An 18353-nucleotide genomic window follows, 5' to 3' on the forward strand; every position below is an offset into this window, starting at 1 on the left:
AAAAATCCCATTGTCAGTGTACAATACAGCTTAATAAATTTTTACAAACTGCAAACCTTGTTACCAGAATTAAGAAATGGAATGTTACCCTCACCCCAGAAGCTCACGTCTCCTCTCCAATCACAACACTCCACTCGCCCTCAAAAGGACAATTATGCCCTGCTGGCGTGGCTCAATGGTTGAGCATTGACCTATGAACCAGGAGGTCACAGTTCAACTTCAGTTGGGGTACATGCATGGATTGCATAAGAGAATGGATATATAAATAGAATGGCGTGATCCCGTCTGGGGCGTGCAGGAGGCAGCGGATTGGTGATTCTTTCTCATCATTGATGTTTCTATCTCTCCCTCTCCCTTCTTTGAAATCAATAAAAATATATTAAAAGCTTTTCTTTGCTTAGCTGGAGGACATTCTCAAGTAACTTCCTGAAAAAGAGGGTGTGTATGGGAGCCATGAGGAATACCCTTCAATCACTAGTCTTGCCTCAAGATGTTGCAATGGAATATCAGAGACAGAAAAATGACCTTGAGACTGGAGACAGAATAAACTGGTGGTGATGCTTGGGTGTGACATACCTATGACCCCAAGGACCACTAGGATTACGTTGTCATTAAGACTTTCCCCTTCACTCCATTCACCTGCCTAATCTTCAGCTATAGTCATGATATATTATGATCATTACCATTTTACTTTTATTACACAAATGAAAAAATTTTGCTGTTGAAACATTGGGACATACTCAAAACTAGTAACAAAATTATTAAAACCACCCACAACTCTACCACCTAGAGATGACTGCAGTGACTCTCTTAGGAGGTGTTCCAATCCCTGGGAGTGAATGGCTGAGAAGGTGTAAGCGTCATTAGAACATATGGGCCTCCTCTTCCACCCCTGTGCTCTCTATTAATTCACTTGTAGGACATTCTACATTTTGCCATGGTTATTTGTTCAATAACTATTTATAAATTACTATTTACTATATATATGTGTGTATATATATTTTTTAAGACAACCACTAGCCGGACTTTTAACAGATTTTGCCAAGTTTTGTCTATTATATAAGAGAATCATACAGTATGTATTTTATATCTGGTTTCTCACATTATGTTAGTGATGCTCATCCACATTGTTTACTCATGTACATTGTAAATATATACATTTTATTTATCCATTCTATTATTGATGGGAATATGGGTAATTTCCACTATTTGTCTATTACAAATAATGCTGTTATGAATATACAAAATCTACTCTGTCTTTTGCTAGAAACAGAATTTCTTAGTCATAAAATATACATTATATTTAACAGCTATTTTCCATAGTGATTGGCCCAATAGACGCTTCCAGCATACAAGTGTGCCAGTTGCTTTACGTGTTTGGGGCATGATTTGTTGTTCTAGTGCCTAGAACACTGTCATAGTTACTCATCTACCTAAACAATAGGTGCAACAAGTGTCCAATTCCGTTGAATGAATCTGAACATAGATGGCATTTAAAGCTGTGGGCTTTCATTGTCTTGGAAGAAGTATGATTAGAGAAGAAGGCTGATGAATAAGCCTTGGGTGACTCCCACATTTAGAGAACTGGCAGATGGGGAGGGAGAGCATGAAATTCTGCAAACCAAGAGAAATGTGTTCCAAGGGGACACAGTCAACCGCTTTGAATGCTGTCAAGAGAGCATAAGATACAGCGCAGAAAGGGTCTGGAGTTGTGTTTTTGGTCATTTCAAGCTTTAAGAATTTAAGCATGAAATCATTCAAGTGGAGACCTTAAATGGGCAACTGGCTATAGGAATTTGGAGTTTAGAACCTGCTATGTAAGCCTGGTATTTATGAGTGTAAATTTATTTGTGAAGGAGAGTGTAAATGGAGGAGATGGGGACCCAGCCTTGATGCATGATGCATTTCCACTTACAAGCTGAACAGAGGTAAACACCTGCAAAGCAGTGTTAAGTGTAGGTAAGGTAGAAGAGAAGTCTGGAAAGTGTTTTGTTACTGAGATAATGACATCAATTGTGTGAAATGTTGGTGAGTTTCAATGAAAACAGGAAAATACTCACTGGATTTAACAACTACTAATTAGTAACTACTCTTGTCAACAGATATTCTTCTATAACATCACTTTGAGTGGCTGCAAAGAATCCCATTGTATGGCTGTACCAAAATTTGCTCAGCCAGTCCCACTGTTGAATTCTTAGATTCTCCCCAAACCTTTAGAATCATAAGTAGGGTTCTCTAGAGCATGTTTTAGAGTTAGAATTCTAGATCAAGTATAAACCTTTTTTTTAAAAAATATATTTTTTATTAATTTCTGAGAGGAAGGAAGAGGGAGAGATAGAAATATTGATGAGATATAATCATTGATTAGCTGCCTCCTGCACACTCCCCACTGGGGATCGAGCCCGCAACCTGGGCATGTGCCCTTGACCAGAATCGAATCTGGGACTCTTCAGTCCACAGGTCGATGCTCTATCCACTGACCAAACTGGCTAGGGTTTAAAAGCTTTTTATACAGCTACCAAACTATGCTCTAGAAAGGTTTTACTAAGTTCTACCATGACCCAAAGGATACAGCAATTGTAAAAACAAAAACAACTTTGCCATTTTGATAGGTGATGTGGTATCTTATACTTGCATTTTTATTAATGAAGTCTTATATGTTCGTTGATCATTAGGTACTTATTAATAGCTTGCCCATATCTCTTGCCTCAAATGAGAGTTGTTACAGAGCAAACTGTATGGTAAAATATTCAGAAGATTACCAGCCAGTTTGGCTCAGTGGATAGAGTGATGGCCTGCAGACTGAAGGGTCCTGGGCTCAATTCCAGGCCAAGGGTACATGCCTGGGGTGCAGGCTCGATCCCCTATAGGGGACGTGCAGGAGGCAGCCAATCAATGATTCCCTCTCATCACTGATGTTTCTATCTCTCCGTCTCCCTTCTTCTCTGAAATAAAAAAATACATTACAAAAAAATATTCAGAAGATTGAAATATTGGTTTAGTGAAGTGAAAAAAAACATAAAGGTATGAATCCCAGCTTGTGAATACACGAGCTGCATGACCCTGGTTGGGTAACTTCTCAGGTCCCATTTCTTTTCTGTGAAATGGGGATCAGTTCTGCCCTTAAGTGTTATGAAATATGTAGATGATATATATGCTGGAAATTATGACAATTATTGATAGTTTTCCTAGTGCAAAAGTAACTGCGACATGGCACAGGGATCTAAAATACAAAGACTGTAGAGTAGTTGGTTAGTTTGAAGCAACTAAGACGCTATTTCTGGCACTCCCACCATCCCACTCCAGTTCCTTGCCGCCGCCTCCTGCGCGTGGTTGGCGTCACCATGGCAATAAGCACGCGGCCCAAGCACAATTCTCCGACAGTTGCTGACCTCGGCGCTTACTGGCCTTGGGCCTGCGACTCCAGGGCGCGTCCCATTCTCTCAGGCGGCTGAGGGCTAGGGGCCGAGGAGCAGCATGGCCAAGGCGGCGGCCTCTTCGCCGCTGGAGGACTTGGATCTGAGCGGAGAGGAGGTCCAGCGGCTCACCTCCGCCTTCCAGGACCCTGAGTTCCGGCGAATGTTTTCCGAGTACGCCGAGGAGCTCACGGACCCCGAGAACCGGCGGCGCTACGAAGCGGAGATCACCGCGCTGGAGCGTGAGCGCGGAGTGGAGGCGCGGTTCGTGCACCCGGAGCCCGGCCACGTGCTGCGCACTAGCCTGGACGGGGCGCGGCGCTGCTACGTGAACGTGTGCAGCAACGCGCTGGTAGGTTTGCCCACCGGCCGGCCCGGCTCGGGCAACGCGGCGGCCGGTAGCCAGTGGTCCCTGCCGCACAGCCTGGCGCCCGGCCGCGAGTACCCGGGGGGCCGCGGCACCCGCTACACGGTCTACGATGTAGTCTTCCACCCAGACGCGCTCGCGCTGGCCCGGCGCCACGAGCGCTTCCGCCAGATGCTGGACGCCACGGCCCTGGAGGCCGTGGAGAAGCAATTCGGCGTGAAGCTGGATCACAGAAATGCCAAAACCCTGAAGATCAAGTACAAGGGGACTCCGGAGGCCGCTGTGCTGCGCACGCCCCTGCCCGGGGGGGTCCCGGCCCGGCCCGAGGGGGAGCCGGAGAGCTCCTTCCCCGACTTCCCCTACCCCTACCCGCGCCCGGCGGCCGCCCGGAACTCTGCGGGCCGCGGGCCCCCGCCCTCCGCGCCAGAGGCGGTCCCGCAGCCCACCCCCACGGAGCCTCGCTACAGCGTGGTGCAGCGCCACCGCGTGGACCTGCAGGATTACCGCTGCTCCCGGGACTCGGCCCCCAGCCCCGTGCCCCAGGAGCTGGTGGTCACCATCGAGCTGCCGCTGCTGCGCTCGGCCGAGCAGGCGGCGCTGGAGGTGACGGGAAAGTTGCTTTGTCTGGACTCGAGGAAACCCGACTACCAGCTGCGGCTCTCGCTCCCGTACCCGGTGGACGACAGCCGCGGCAAGGCGCAGTTCAACAAGGCCCGGCGGCAGCTGGTGGTCACGCTGCCCGTGGCGCCGTCCGCCGCGCGCCGGGAGCCCCTAGCGGCGCCGGAAGAGCCCGCCGGGGCCGGAACTGACAGCGCGGCCTGCACTTCCGCTCGCGAAAGAGAGACGGGCCCGGCTGAGGGTCGCGCTGGGGAAGAGGACGCCGGGGTCACCACGCCGGATGCCGCCGGGGAGGAACTTGTCTCCGAACCGGAACGGGACTCCGGCGGGCAAGCGGTGGCGACTGCCGGGATCGAGGAGAAACCGCTTCCCGGAACTGGGAGCTCGCCCGGGGACCTAGACGGGGGGCCTCCTGCAGGAGGAGGGCGTGTGTGCGGAGGTCTCAGCGTTGGGACCCGCGTGGCCCGGGAAGACTCCGACCCAGCCATGGATGGTCCCGGGACCGACAGCCGGGGACCTCTGTGCCCTCCGTTGCAGTGTCATCAGGATGAAGAGTCCCTGACTCTGCTCATCCTAGTGCCTCGGATCCAACCTCAAAGTCTTCAAGGGGATGTGAGCTCCCTCCGGTACAAATTGTGCTTCTCCACCCAAGACTTAGTTTATTATTCCTTCTTTTTGCAGTTTGCTCCAGAAAATAAATTGAGTATCAAAGAACCAGTGGTTAGCATTTCTTCAGACAATGCAGTAATAGAACTGGCCAAATCTTCAGAGTGCTATGGACATTGGAGAGAGTGGTATTATGGTTTAAACAACGATTCTTTGGAGGTAACAGTTCTTTCTCGAGTCTTAGTATTTGAAATATTCCATCCTACTTTTAAAATTACATCCCCTCAGTGCATTCTGAACAGTGTTTTTCATTAGAACTTCTCTCGAAATTACTTGAAGTTGATACACGTGATGAAAGAGGTCAGTCAGTGCACGTTAAACGCATGTTGAAGAAACACGCATCCCTTCTCATGGATGGGTTTCAAACCTTCAAAATTGTCCTTAATGCATTTTTTTCCCCCGGAATCCATGAATGGATTCCCAGAAATCCATAAACCTCTCAGATTGTATGCAGAAAGTTGAGGGTGCTTTCTTCTGGGCAGAAGGGCTATAACTTTAGTCATACTTTCAAAGGGGTTGATGACTAATTAGAGTTTGAGAGGCACTCTGGTAGGGCCATATATTAAGTTGGTAAGTAATACTGTCCAACTTTAGAAAATAAACAGCTTACTTCCAGAGAGCAAAAGTCACTTAACCACATTTCTTATGTAGAAAAATGAATTCAGAATGAGGTGTCAATCTAAATAAATTCCCTGCCCTTTTGACCATATAGTGCTGCTTGATTTTAGTGGCTGATCTTGGTAGGGTTGTCCTCCGGTGGGCATTATGTTACATTGAAATTACATCTCTTTTTGCATCTGTTTTAATCATCTAGTATTTTGCACAATGGCTGGCATTTAACAGTGTAATATAAACTACGGACAAATACTGAAAAAAATTAAATTTGAAGTTCGAAAGAACTTTGTAAACTCACAAATGAACAATTCGTGGTTTTGATTGAGGTCTGTATCAGTGTTACATGTAAATTTTAAAGCTCTTTTAACATATTCAAGGGTTTAATTCCCAGAAACAACACAAATTGCGCAGATTATATGCTTCTAAAAGTGGTAAAGTAAATAGCCAGGGCTAGGTAAAATACTTTGTGATAATATAAAATAGGAAATTGATTATCTGTTTATGTCATTCGAAGGGAAAATTTAGGAAAGGGCAGTCGTTTTCCTGTAATTGTCTTAATAAATGTGAAAATAACTCACAATATGGGAAGAAAGCTTTGTTGACAAACAGTTGAGAAAATACTAAAAAATATATTTTAATCTGATTTTCTAGTATGATAACATTATTTTAGCAAAGAAACCAGACAAAAATGAGATTATGGCGACTGTGTCATATCTTTGAAGCCTGAAATGGATTTATAATTTCTTCATTAATCACATTTCCTAAGACTGACAGAATCATAATGTTTTTTATTTTACAGTTCACTGTCACTGGACCATGCTCTTATATAATTTCTAAAACATCACAAGAGTAACTCTGGCTGGTGTGGTTCAGTGGTTGGGAAAGGTTGGGGGCAAGCAGGAGGCAGCTGATCGATGTTTCACTCTCACATAGATACTTCTCTCTCACTCTCCCTTCCTCTTTCTTGAAAATTAATAAATAAGGAAAAATCACAAGAGTAGTAGGTGGGTAGATAATAGATATATTACACATATTATATGAAAATAATTATAATGTAAGGTTGATTTGTGGCTGTCAAGTTCAGAATTGTTACTTTACACATAAACAAGTACAAAATATATTTATATAAGCCTTAAATATTTACTGGGAATTTTCCTAAAGCTTTAGTTCCACTGAATACAGTATCTTTTATAGTAAAATCAGTCATCAGAATGTGAAGACAATTTTATGCAAATTACATTTTAATCATAACCATTTCTATTCTAAATACATATTATTTTTCCTTGGGTAAACTAAAAAACTAAACTATTTGGTATATATTTTTACAATTAATGTGTAAGTCTTTTCCAGAGACAGGAAATTTAGAAATGCTTTTGATGGGGGCGTTTTTATAATATAGTGTTATTCTGGATCTTCAAATAATAGCAAGGCAAATTACTCCAAAAATAAATTTTTTCTGTTCCCAAGGTTCACTTGTTTGGTAGGTGTTCCCAAGTTCAAACAGTGTTTAATAGAAGGAAACTTGAAACTTGTCTCTTTCATATTTTCTGTTCTCATTTTGACTAAATAATGAACTTATTAAATTTATTTATATGAAAGTACAGAGGAAAATACTTTTACTTTGGACAACAATGAACTTATTTTATGAATATAGTTATTCTCTTAGTGCCCTAACAATATTTCTGTATTCGCTTGACATAAATATGAAGAAATTGCTTTGTGTTTGGGATTTTTGTGAATGTGATTTTTGCATTTCCTAATAGTTTGGTAAACTATCTCATTCTTATAAATAGCTATATGCTGGTGTCACACTGGATTTTCTCATTGCTTAAAAGTAAAATATACTTCTTTTACATAAAATATTAGTTAGCTCTTACCTGAACAAGAACTAAAAGGCAAACAGTTCACACAAAATTTTAATAGATCCTGTCATGTGTATTTCTTAGCTGACTCATTAAGAAGTGTTGTAAGCCCTAGCCAGTTGGGCTCAGTAGACAGAGTGCTAGCCTTACGACTAAAGGATCCCGGGTTCAATTCTGATCAAGGGCACATACCTTGTTTGCAGGCTCCTCCCTGGCCCAGGCCCTGGTTGGGGCCGGTGCAGGAGGCAACCAATCAATGAGTTTCTCTCATGTTGATGTTTCTCTCTCTTTCCCTCTCTCTCCCACTCTCCCTAAAAATCAATGAAAAATATCCTCAGGTGAGGATTAACAAAAAAAACAAAAACAAAAGGCGATGTATTTCTCACAAAATATTGAGAAAAAAGTAAAAGAAAATACAATTTTTAATTTAGATTATCTAAGAGAGAAAACATACCTAGGTTCAATAGAGACGAAGAAGAGTAACTGAACTTTTTTTTTTAGGGTTTTTTTCCTTTATGTGTATGTACTCTTGCTATTTTTTAAAAATGTATTTTTACTGATTTCAGAGAGGAAGGGAGAGGGAGAGAGATAAATACATCACTGATGACAGAGAATCACTAATCAGCTGCCCCCTGCACCACTCACTGGGGATTGCTGCATGTACCCTGAACAGGAATTGAACCATGACCTCCTGGTTCATAGATGGATGCTCAACCACTGAGCCATGCTGGCTGGGCACTCTTGCTGTGTACAAGACTGTTTTCTTTTGCCAAGAAAGCATAGAAATAACATTAAACATTTTAAAAGTGTAATCCTGAACTATGTGAGAACTTTTATGAGTTGTTTTTATATAACACTGAAGTATGACCTATAAAGCAGAATATATTTTCTTTTTATTTTAGGAAAGGTTATTTGTCAATGAAGAAAATGTCAATGAATTTCTTGAAGAGGTCCTGAGCCCTCCATTCCAACAGCCAATACCCCTAACTTCACCGTTAATTGAAGTTCTTCAGGTTACTGATAGTAAGATTCAAATTCATACAAAGGTAAGGATTTTGATTGGCCTTATAGAATAGTGATTTAGGACAAGATTAAAGCCTAATGAATAACTTAATTTTTGATGTTGAAACTTTAAGCTAAGTGTACATAATGGCTGGGAAGAGGAATAGAGTTTTTTGCATGAATTTCACTATGTGCTAAAGTTTAGCAGCTAAACACTGCAATTCATTTTCATATATATTATCTAATTTAATCCCAAAATAAATATCGAATGAGGAATAGAAAAAAACTGACATTTGGGAAGTTAGTCCAGGGACCATGGTAACCATGTCACACAGTTTGTTTATTCTTTCTAGTTGAATCTTAAGTTTGGTTATTTTTAGTCATCAGTATTAAATACAGAAATGATTTAGTTAACTAGCACAATTGGCATTTATGAATTGTGGGGGAGAGTGGCTTTGAAGAATCACAGAAATTCAAGAAAATTCAAGAATGCCCTTACTAGTAAGAATGACTGCTAAAGGGTTTGTGAGCCAGGATTATTTCATCCTGAGGGAGATGAGTCATTGAAACAATTACCAGAGAATTAAGGCCAGGTTTGCATTGTCAGTAAATGACTGGCAGCATGTGGAGGATGACTTGGAGGAGGAAGAAGCCTGTCTGCAAGTCTACAAGGGTTATTCCCTCACAGCGTGAAAAAAAAAAAAAAAAAATCCCAATGGTACTACAGTTTAATTTTCTATTTATTTCAAAGAATTATTAACTTGTTGTTTCTCTTGACATAGTTGCAAGAATGCAGTAACTCTGCTGAACAGCTTCATGAAAAGGAAGAAAAAGTCAACGAAGGAAGTCATCCAACCAAAAAAAAAGTAGAACATCCTACCACCTCAACAACTGCTTCTGATTCATCTATAGCTGTTAAAGTACTAGAATTAGACAGTTGTGGTTCAGTTGAATACTTGCAACAAGACTCTCTTGATGTGTCTCAAATATTTGGAAAGTCTCAGCAACCTGAGTCAAAAATGGAAGAAAAAGGTGTTTACTCAAGTGAGAAAAAAGATAATTTAAAAGAACCAGTAATAACTGAAGAGGAAGAATTAACAGTTCAGAATATTCCTGGTTTTGACAACATAAAAGAAACCAATATGCAGGATGGTAGTGTGCAGATTATTAAAGATCATGTGACTCATTGTGCATTCAGTTTTCAGAATTCTTTGCTATATGACTTGGATTAATTCTTCAGAATTTAAAGGTTAAGAGTAGAAAATTTTTGGACTTAAATTCTATTTCTGTAAACTACTACCTGAAAACCAAAGATATTCAAGAAAGTATATTTTGGATTTAAAATAGGTTTCTGCTTACTCTTTAAAAACTGAAGATATTCAAGAAATTAAAATTTGCAATTTTGATTCTAATGGGGAAACTGGAGATATTTTTTTGCATGTTTATACAGCTTCCTTAATTAGGGAGATAAGTTTTGTGATTCCTCTGAGAGATGTATATTATTTCTGAGAGTTAAACATTTAGTTTTAATATAACCTGTATATATTTACTTCTGTGTTTGTTTTCGGCTTGTTTACACTTTAATAAAAAGTTTCAAGATATTCACTAAGTTGTGTCTGTTGCAAAAAGCAACTCTCAAGAATGTAACTAGAAATATGAGTTGCATTTGTAAGGGGGTCAGAATCTCAAAACTGTGTTTAGAAATATCACTAAATAAGATGTATTTATGCTTGAAATAGAGATTCTTAGAGATGAAAGAACTTTACTAACCAATATTAATAATTCAAATAATTATAATACAAATACACTGAATGAAATTTAGTATTTTTGCTTAAATTCTATATTTCACTGTTCTTATCTGTCACCAAAAATATATATATATATTTAATACAGGTTATTTAGTAAGGACTTTAAGATGGCAGCAGGTAATGTATCTGTGGCTAAATTAATAATTTTGTGGAATAGTATTTATATTTGAGGTCAGAAGAAAATCCTAATAAATGTTTTTCTCACAAAAATTTGTAGGACAGGATGAAAGAAAATATCGGTTGACCTAATCTCTGACCCCAAAGGCCATGGCCTGATACATTTGTTCGAAAAACAGCTACAGTTCAAACTTCTGGCTTTACCTTAGTCCTGGAAATTACCTAATATCTTTAGTCCTTTGAACTGGGGAGGTCAGATCAGAACACCGAAAGCTGTTATTCTTTACATTTATAATCTTGGTAAAGTCTGGAACCAGACTGGGCTGAGAACAGTATAAATGTGGCTAGCTCACAAAGCAAGAGAACTATTTGCCCCAACTTAGATGACCAGATGCATTTTTCAACTATAACATGAATCTTAGTTTGAAGCAGTAATTTTGAAAATGTCCACTTAATAACACAATTTTCGTAGATTGAAATAATTGTAATAGCTCCACAGAAATTAGTCTATAACTTTTGATTGAATGGAATTGTATATTGTTACGGGAAACTTCTACATTAAACGTGGAGTAAATTTTAAGCCTGTTTCCTATTATTTACTGTATCTGTCCTTTTAAAAAGTATGACTTCAGTTAAAATAAAGCTGGCACGAGAACATGTTTCACTTTGGCATGACTAAACTTTGTATCATTTTTGGCTGTATTTCCCTTACACAGCAGCTTTTTATTGTTCATTATCTATGCCTGGCTAGTTTCTTCCAAAGGAAATACATTGTCAAGAGCTGGGTTTTCTTTATTATTTCAATTCAACGTACAAACAGTAAACATGAAGATATAATGCTAACTTTAAAACTTCTAGAATGTCTTTACTGAATTTTGGTGTAAAGAGTAAACAAAATTTGTTCTGCAAAATGATTAGGAACCTTTTTATGCAAAAAATGAGTATTTTATTTTGGCAGACTAAAAGAAAAGAAAGAAACAAAACCACTGTTTTTCTACATTGAGGTGAAACAGTGTTAAAATTTTTTATCAATCAAATACATTCCAAAAGAAAATGTGCTCTATGAAGGTTCCAAAGCACAGGCAAATCTTAACACAATAATACGGGAATCTGTAATACTGAAATTGATTGTTTTGACAGGGTGTTTAACAAACATAACTTTTGAATTATAAAACCAGCGAAGCAATCTCTTCCTAGTAACTGTGTGGAGAGTGAAACTGGGCTTGTTCCATTAATACTTATTTCATTGTAATACTTCCTACTGCTATGACAATTTTAAGTAAATTTTGCTGTACTTAAGTTTTAAAGTGGAAAAGTGTACAAAGTTCCAGGTAAAAAGATTAATAGATGCAATTTAAATAAAATTTCCTCTCTTCTCTCACAGTAATAATTACCTTTCCCAGATACAGATTGAGCTTTAAAACCCAACTCCCAAAATGAAAACTTGTATTTTAAATCTTAATCAGACATAAAAGGAAAAGAGTACTATAATTGTACACCTTTTACAAGAATTTTTTTTCATATTAAAGCAGAAACCAATCCCTAAACTCTTATTCAATTGTCTGTCCTGTTGGTACAAATATCAAAAATAGAAGACTGTCACTTTTTGTAACTGATTTTTCATTGCAGTCTTCTATAACTTTTACAGAGTTCATGGTCTCTAATATCTCCCCACCCTCCATTTTTCCTAGGTGGGGAAACGGGTGCCATAAACTTTTCACTGATAGTTAGAGTTTCTGGAAACATGTACTGTTTGTTACTATTTAAGAGTGACTCAATTTGGGCACTCTGGGTGGATGGTCTACAGGTTTTCTTGTGGTGCATACCACAGTCTCCAGCATGAAAAATCCTAGGTACCTGAGGAACCAGCACTTTCCAGAATTTTGGAAGACAAGATACAGTCAAATACTGAAGAGTCCAGTCCCAGTTATAATCATCGTAAGTACAGAAAGTGTCTGTGCAGTCGATCAGCTTCTGATAAGCATCCCGGGCCAAGGCTAGACCCATATTGTGCTCTGTGGATTTCCAAGTTTTCACATCTACCTTGTCAGCAATGCCAGAGAAACTTCGAGGGGCAGTATAGGTTCCCAGGGAGAGAACATCACACTCGGGACACTCTTGCTGCTTTAATTTCCTCATTTTTTTGAAAACATGGTAAAAGTCTGGGGCTAAGTAGTGATCCTCCTCTAGGAAAAGTATGAAGCCACCATAGTCTCGAAGAACTTTGACCCTTTCCCATACAAAATGCAGCTTCCACCACCAATGGTGTTTGGTTTGGGAGAACTTGGCCTCTCTATAATGGCCAAAGGAGTCGGGGTACTCAGCATTAATGCATCCCATCTTCAAAGCTGAATCCTTCTGCAGATCTCTGGGGCAATCTCTGGGGTCACTGCCCGGGAACTCGTTGGGGTACAACTGAATGCTGAAGGGAAAGAACACCTGCAGAACAGGGCAGAAGTCCACCCCAGCGATCAGCTGATTGATCTCTGTCGACCAGAAGTCATGGCTAAAGACGACGAGGACGTTGTCGATGCCCTGGGCTTTTCGAAGTGAGTCCAGCAACAGTTTGAGGTAATCAGGCCGGTTATGCACCTGGACCACCAGCACCAGCTCTCGGGGCGGCCAGGAGCCGGCCTTGTCCACATTCCTCAGCGTCTGGTCAAAGTTAAGCTGGTAGACCAGGGACCGGTACCGCAGCGTCAGGTTGTCCGCCTCGGGCAGCGGGGCCGCCGCGACCAGCGGGGCCGCCGACTCGTTGGAGACCCGGCGGATGCCCGTGGACACGGCGGGATGGTCCCCGCCCCGGCCACCCGCACCCCGCGCGGGCTCGGCGTCCAGCAGCGGCGGGGCGAGGGCCTCGCTCTTCCTTTGTCGCCCATTGCTGCTCCAGAGGACGAAGCCGCAGGCGGCCACCACGAGCGTCAGGATGAGCACCTTCCGCTTGTAGATGCGGAACCTCATGGTCTCCGGGGCCGGGAGCGCGGGCAGGCGGTGCGGGAAGGAGCTAGCGGCTTCTGCACGGAAGGGGCGGGCGGGCGGCGGCCGTCGCGTTGGCCTGTAGCAGTCGGAACTGGCCCCCGCGGCGGCCCTCGCTAACTCATCCCCGGCCCCGGGGGTCCTGGGACCCGCAGGCTCTCAGCTTCCCCGCGCCGCCGGGCTCCACTCATCCTCGTCGGCTGCAGCTCGACAGCGGCCCCTCCGCTAGGGACCGGGGCTCGGGGTCGCCTCTGTCCTCTCCATTAACACGGGTCCCAGCAAAAGCCCCGCGCGGCCCACCGCACCCCGCTCCGTTACCTGCGCCTCCAGCGGCCCTGCGTCCTCTGCGCTCTCATCCTTACGCGGGCCACAGACGGCCGACACGGAGCAACCACGGCTCGCCCCACTCCGGCGGCGACCGCTCTGACAACCTAAGACTGGCCCGCGGAGCGCCGGGGCCCTCGGGCCCACACCCTCCGCCCCGCCCCTGGGGCCGTTGGTTGGCGCTTCCAAGACGCCGGCGGAGGTACCCGGCCGTCGCTGCTCGTTGCCTATTGGTCCACGGCCCTGTCGCTCAACGCTCGATTCCTGCTTCCGTTTCTTTCCTCCATTTCCTGTTAGGCGCGAGCCGAGCGAGCGAAGCGGGGAGCGTGGACTACGTGTTTCCCGGTAAGCTAAGGTCGGGCTGTAGGTCCCCACGGGGCCTCGAGTGATCGGAGTCCGGGGGTGGGTCGGCCCTGGTAGGAAACGGTGGGAGAGCCCCGCTGCCTTGGCTCGAGAGAGTTCAAGAGCGGCTTCTGTCTCAGCAAAGGGGATCACGCATGGCGCTGCTGGGCCGGGAGGCACTTGCTAAGGACACGTCAGCCTTCAGGGCGGCGGGTGGGTGACGGTGCGCGGTCCTACGGAGGGGAAGTGCGAAACCAGACTCCTGCGGTTCTCGGGGAAGGGACGGGGGTGGGCTCCGCGCTCACGGAACCCAGGAGCTAGAACGTGGAAGGGCGTGCGAGGAGTCCTCGAAAAGCAACTCTAACCTTGGCCCTCTCGGTGGTAGAAAATTAACCAATCATCACCACGCTTTTCTTTTTAGCGGCCACAGTCAATTAAGTCCCCTTTATACGCTTTTGCTATTTTTTAGTGAGTCTCATTCTAGAAGTGCGCTAATGATTTAAGCATTCCAAAGAGGTGCGCCCAAAAACTTGTATGTGCACTTACGGAAAATGAGTAGTTGGTGGATTTATACATTACTGACTTATTTTCCTATACTTATAAAGTACTTATCAAAATGTTTAAATCTGTTTTAAATATCTCAACAGTTTCCATCGTACAGACACCTCTACTGCCAAGATGGTGAATGTGCCTAAAACCCGAAGGACTTTCTGTAAGAAGTGTGGAAAGCATCAGCCTCACAAAGTGACCCAGTATAAGAAGGGGAAGGATTCCCTGTACGCCCAGGGAAAGAGGCGCTACGATAGGAAGCAGAGTGGTTACGGTGGGCAGACAAAGCCGATTTTCCGAAAGAAAGCGAAAACTACAAAGAAGATTGTGCTGAGGCTTGAGTGTGTGGAGCCTAACTGCAGATCAAAGAGGATGCTGGCCATTAAGAGATGCAAGCATTTTGAACTGGGAGGAGATAAGAAGAGAAAGGGCCAAGTGATCCAGTTCTAAGCTTTTATTTTTGAGAAGAAAATGTTAAAGCTGTAGAAAAATTACTTGTATGAAAATAAATGCAGTGATATTCTTACTCATATCTTTTGTGTTTTTTGAAATACAGAATTTCATGTTTAATGTGGTTATAAATTAAGGAAATGAGTAAATTTGTAAGTGAATCCTCTTCAAATTATTCAACTTAATTCCACAAGAATTGAAAATTTTTATTTATATGTAAAGGTAAGAGTCCCACCTCAAACTTAATAGCAGGGAAAATATTGGTACTTTATCTGATCAATTTCAAATATATGTTGGGTGAATTTACAATCATGATTGATGAGCTGCTGGGAAAACTAAGATTTTGAAAAATAAATGAAGAGGACAAGCTAAGCCTGTTATGTATAGCAGACTGAGTGGGGCAGAGGATCTAAGGGGATAAAAACGTACTTTTTGCAAATGTACTGTAGTAGGAACCACTGGCCACATATAGCTACTTAAATTTAAAAGGCAGTTCCTCAGTTATACTAGCTATATTTAGAATTAACATGGTTAGTGGCTACACTATTGCACAACATGGATACAGAATACTTCCCATCAGTTTTTGGACAGCATTCTTTAGGTCTTGAATGTAAGGTAGGAGTTGAAAACTGACTTCTACCTAAAATTCTGAAGCTAGTAAAAAAAAAAAACAACTAAGTCTGCCCAGCTAGTGTGGCTCAGTGGTTGAGCACTGACCTATGAACCAGGTCAGGATTCCATTCCCAGTTAGGGCACATGCCCATTGCGGCTTCCATTCCCAGTAGGGGCCATGCAGGAGGCAGCCAATTAATTTACATCAGTTTCCAACACTCACTCCCTCTTCCTCTCTGAAATAAACTTACCAAAACAACCCATAAGTCTATGATATCATGAACTTTTTGGTTTTATAACATAACTATAATTAAAGTTACGTGAATGTGGTCTCTCATAACTAATAGCTACACTACTTGGAATGGCCCACAATTTTAAAACAATTACTTCTGGAATTTTTCCATTCAATATTGTCAGAGCTTCACTGACCATGAGTAACTAAAACTGCAGATAAGGGTACTCTGAGATGTACTCAAATGTTGTAACTTCTTGACTGTTGGGAAGGTTGAGAAGGTAAGCAGATAAGATTGGAAATAGAATGGAATGTGGAAACTCAGAAGTGAACCTAGTCATTGTCTACGAAAGGCAAGGAAGAAACAAGTTGAGTATCAAATGAAAGGAAAACTGGGAAAGGATATAGGTTATGAGAAGAGGGCAAGAAATTCTGCTTTTTGTATTGGCAGCTAGGGTATTTATATGGGATGGTTTGTAGATGAGTAAGACAGGCAAAGGACTAGGGTGTAGGAGTATGATGGTTAATACTTATTCCCAACATTGACTATTATGTCTGCATTTGTTAATGAAAAAATAATTGTTTTTCTACAAGAACATAAAATTCAGATATGCACAAATTTTAAATATGCCATAAAACATCACCGTAAGGAACCATGTTGTTTTTTAAATCCTCACCAGATATATTTAGGCATGTTTGCATTATATATAATTTTTTAAATAAAAAAACTAGAAATTATATATGAAGATTTTTTCAGGAAGAATTTAAGTATTCGTAATACAAATTTAAGGTCATCCAAAGAATTATTCCTCTGGACCAAGATCTTGTCTCAAAGAATCAGCTCTGAGTAGAAATTTTAGAATTCATATACATAAAGTTTTAATAAAAATTCAAAACAGTATTCGCTCAAGAATATTTGCATTATCAGGGTGAAAAAATGCCCCAAATAAATACTTTAGGAAGACAATGGAGGTTATATAAGTCATAAGAAATAGTCATATAGCCCGGCTGGCATGGCTCAGTGGTTGAGAGTCGACCTATGAACCAGGAGGTCACGGTTCGATTCCCGGTCAGGGCACATGCCTGGGTTGCGGGCTCCATCCCCAGTGTGGAGCGTGCAGGTGGCCACCAATCCATGATCCTCTCTCATTGATGTGTCTCTCTGTTTTCCTTTCTCTCTGAAATAAATATAATTTTTTAAAAAAAGAAATAGTAATATAGACTCCACCTATAACTCCAAGCCCAAAGCAGCAATAATATACTGCTGGAAAAGTTTTTCTCCAGTAACTTTTACTCTTTATCCTCCTTTGTTCTGAGAAACTAGTTATGGGACTACTAGGGGCCCAGGGCACAAATTCGTGCACCTTGAAAGAAACTGTGGGCCGCAAGGCTGCAGTAGGCACAGGGGCGGGTATTGGCCCATCCTCTGCACCCCTCTCCTCCTGCCGTGGCCCCGTCACTGCTGCTGCTCCCACACACTAACAGCACAGTCCCGCTCGCACCCGCTGAAGGTGAGTAATTGGGGCCGGCACCGTCAGTGGGTGCAAGCGGCAGCTGCTGCCCCGATTGCCCCTCGGGAGCAGGAGGAGGTAGAGAAGCCCTGAGGGGCAGATACCAGTGCTGGACGGGACCACGGCACACAGGAGCAAAGAATTTTCAGTAACCACCAGAGGCTCGCCCCAATGACAGCAACCACGCCCCGCCTTGGTCTGGTGCCCCTGCTCACCTGCTCCACCATCCCAGTGTGGCCGACACCCGCCATGTTCCATGCATGCCCCCTGGTGGTCAACACACATCATAGTGACTGGTTGGTTGTTCCACCGTTTGGTCTATTTGCATATTAGCCTTTTATTATATAGGATTCTACTGATCTAGGGGAGAGGTTGATTTAAGAAAGGCAGGGGAATGAACAGAAGGAACAGTTCTAGGGATTCCAGACTGTTTCAAGTTGGTTACTTTTCTATTCTCTCTGTCTTAACTTCAAACCCTCCTCATCCTTTAGTTGGTGTATGGCCACCACTCTTTACATTTAAAAAACTTAAACATATTAAGTGATTAAAATAATAAACAGAAAAAGAACCCTCAAATAACACAAAACAATGTCAGTAAAAAGTAGCACTTTTCTGCTCCTCTCACCCAACCAAAAACCTTGCTCGAATTCTAAAAATAAAACTTAGAAATACAACCAAGATTATGTGATTAACATTATAAAACTTATAAAAAGCTAAAGTCTTTCCCAAAGCAACTCCTACCTTATACTGAATGTGAAATTCTATATATAGAACAGGTGGTATAACTTAAAAACTTACATACCAAACAAGTTTTCACTATAATTTAGACCAGTGGTTCTCAACCTTCTGGCCCTTTAAATACAGTTCCGTTGTGACCCAACCATAA

At 42.4% G+C, this 18353-nt stretch overlaps 3 protein-coding genes across 3 annotated transcripts; 2 read left to right on the forward strand and 1 right to left on the reverse strand.

Annotated features, from left to right (window-relative positions):
- Positions 1–2612: 2612 nt before the first annotated feature.
- DNAAF2 (dynein axonemal assembly factor 2) lies at positions 2613–11140 on the forward strand. Its single transcript, XM_081095895.1, has 3 exons — positions 2613–5226; positions 8447–8590; positions 9329–11140. The coding sequence occupies exons 1-3, from the start codon at positions 3478–3480 to the stop codon at positions 9776–9778; spliced, it is 2343 nt and encodes a 780-aa protein (XP_080952021.1). The 5' UTR covers positions 2613–3477; the 3' UTR covers positions 9779–11140.
- Positions 11141–11252: 112 nt separating this feature from the next.
- Positions 11253–13929, reverse strand: MGAT2 (alpha-1,6-mannosyl-glycoprotein 2-beta-N-acetylglucosaminyltransferase). The gene has a single exon (XM_081095902.1). It carries the CDS (start codon positions 13430–13432, stop codon positions 12092–12094), a length of 1341 nt encoding a protein of 446 aa, XP_080952028.1. The 5' UTR covers positions 13433–13929; the 3' UTR covers positions 11253–12091.
- Positions 13930–14043: 114 nt separating this feature from the next.
- RPL36AL (ribosomal protein L36a like) lies at positions 14044–15188 on the forward strand. The gene is made up of 2 exons (XM_081095915.1): positions 14044–14116; positions 14761–15188. The coding sequence occupies exon 2, from the start codon at positions 14792–14794 to the stop codon at positions 15110–15112; it is 321 nt and encodes a 106-aa protein (XP_080952041.1). The 5' UTR covers positions 14044–14116; positions 14761–14791; the 3' UTR covers positions 15113–15188.
- Positions 15189–18353: the final 3165 nt, after the last annotated feature.

The sequence above is a fragment of the Myotis nattereri genome (genome assembly GCF_964212035.1).
Source record: "Myotis nattereri genome assembly, chromosome: 1".
NCBI classification, from domain to species: domain Eukaryota; kingdom Metazoa; phylum Chordata; class Mammalia; order Chiroptera; family Vespertilionidae; genus Myotis; species Myotis nattereri.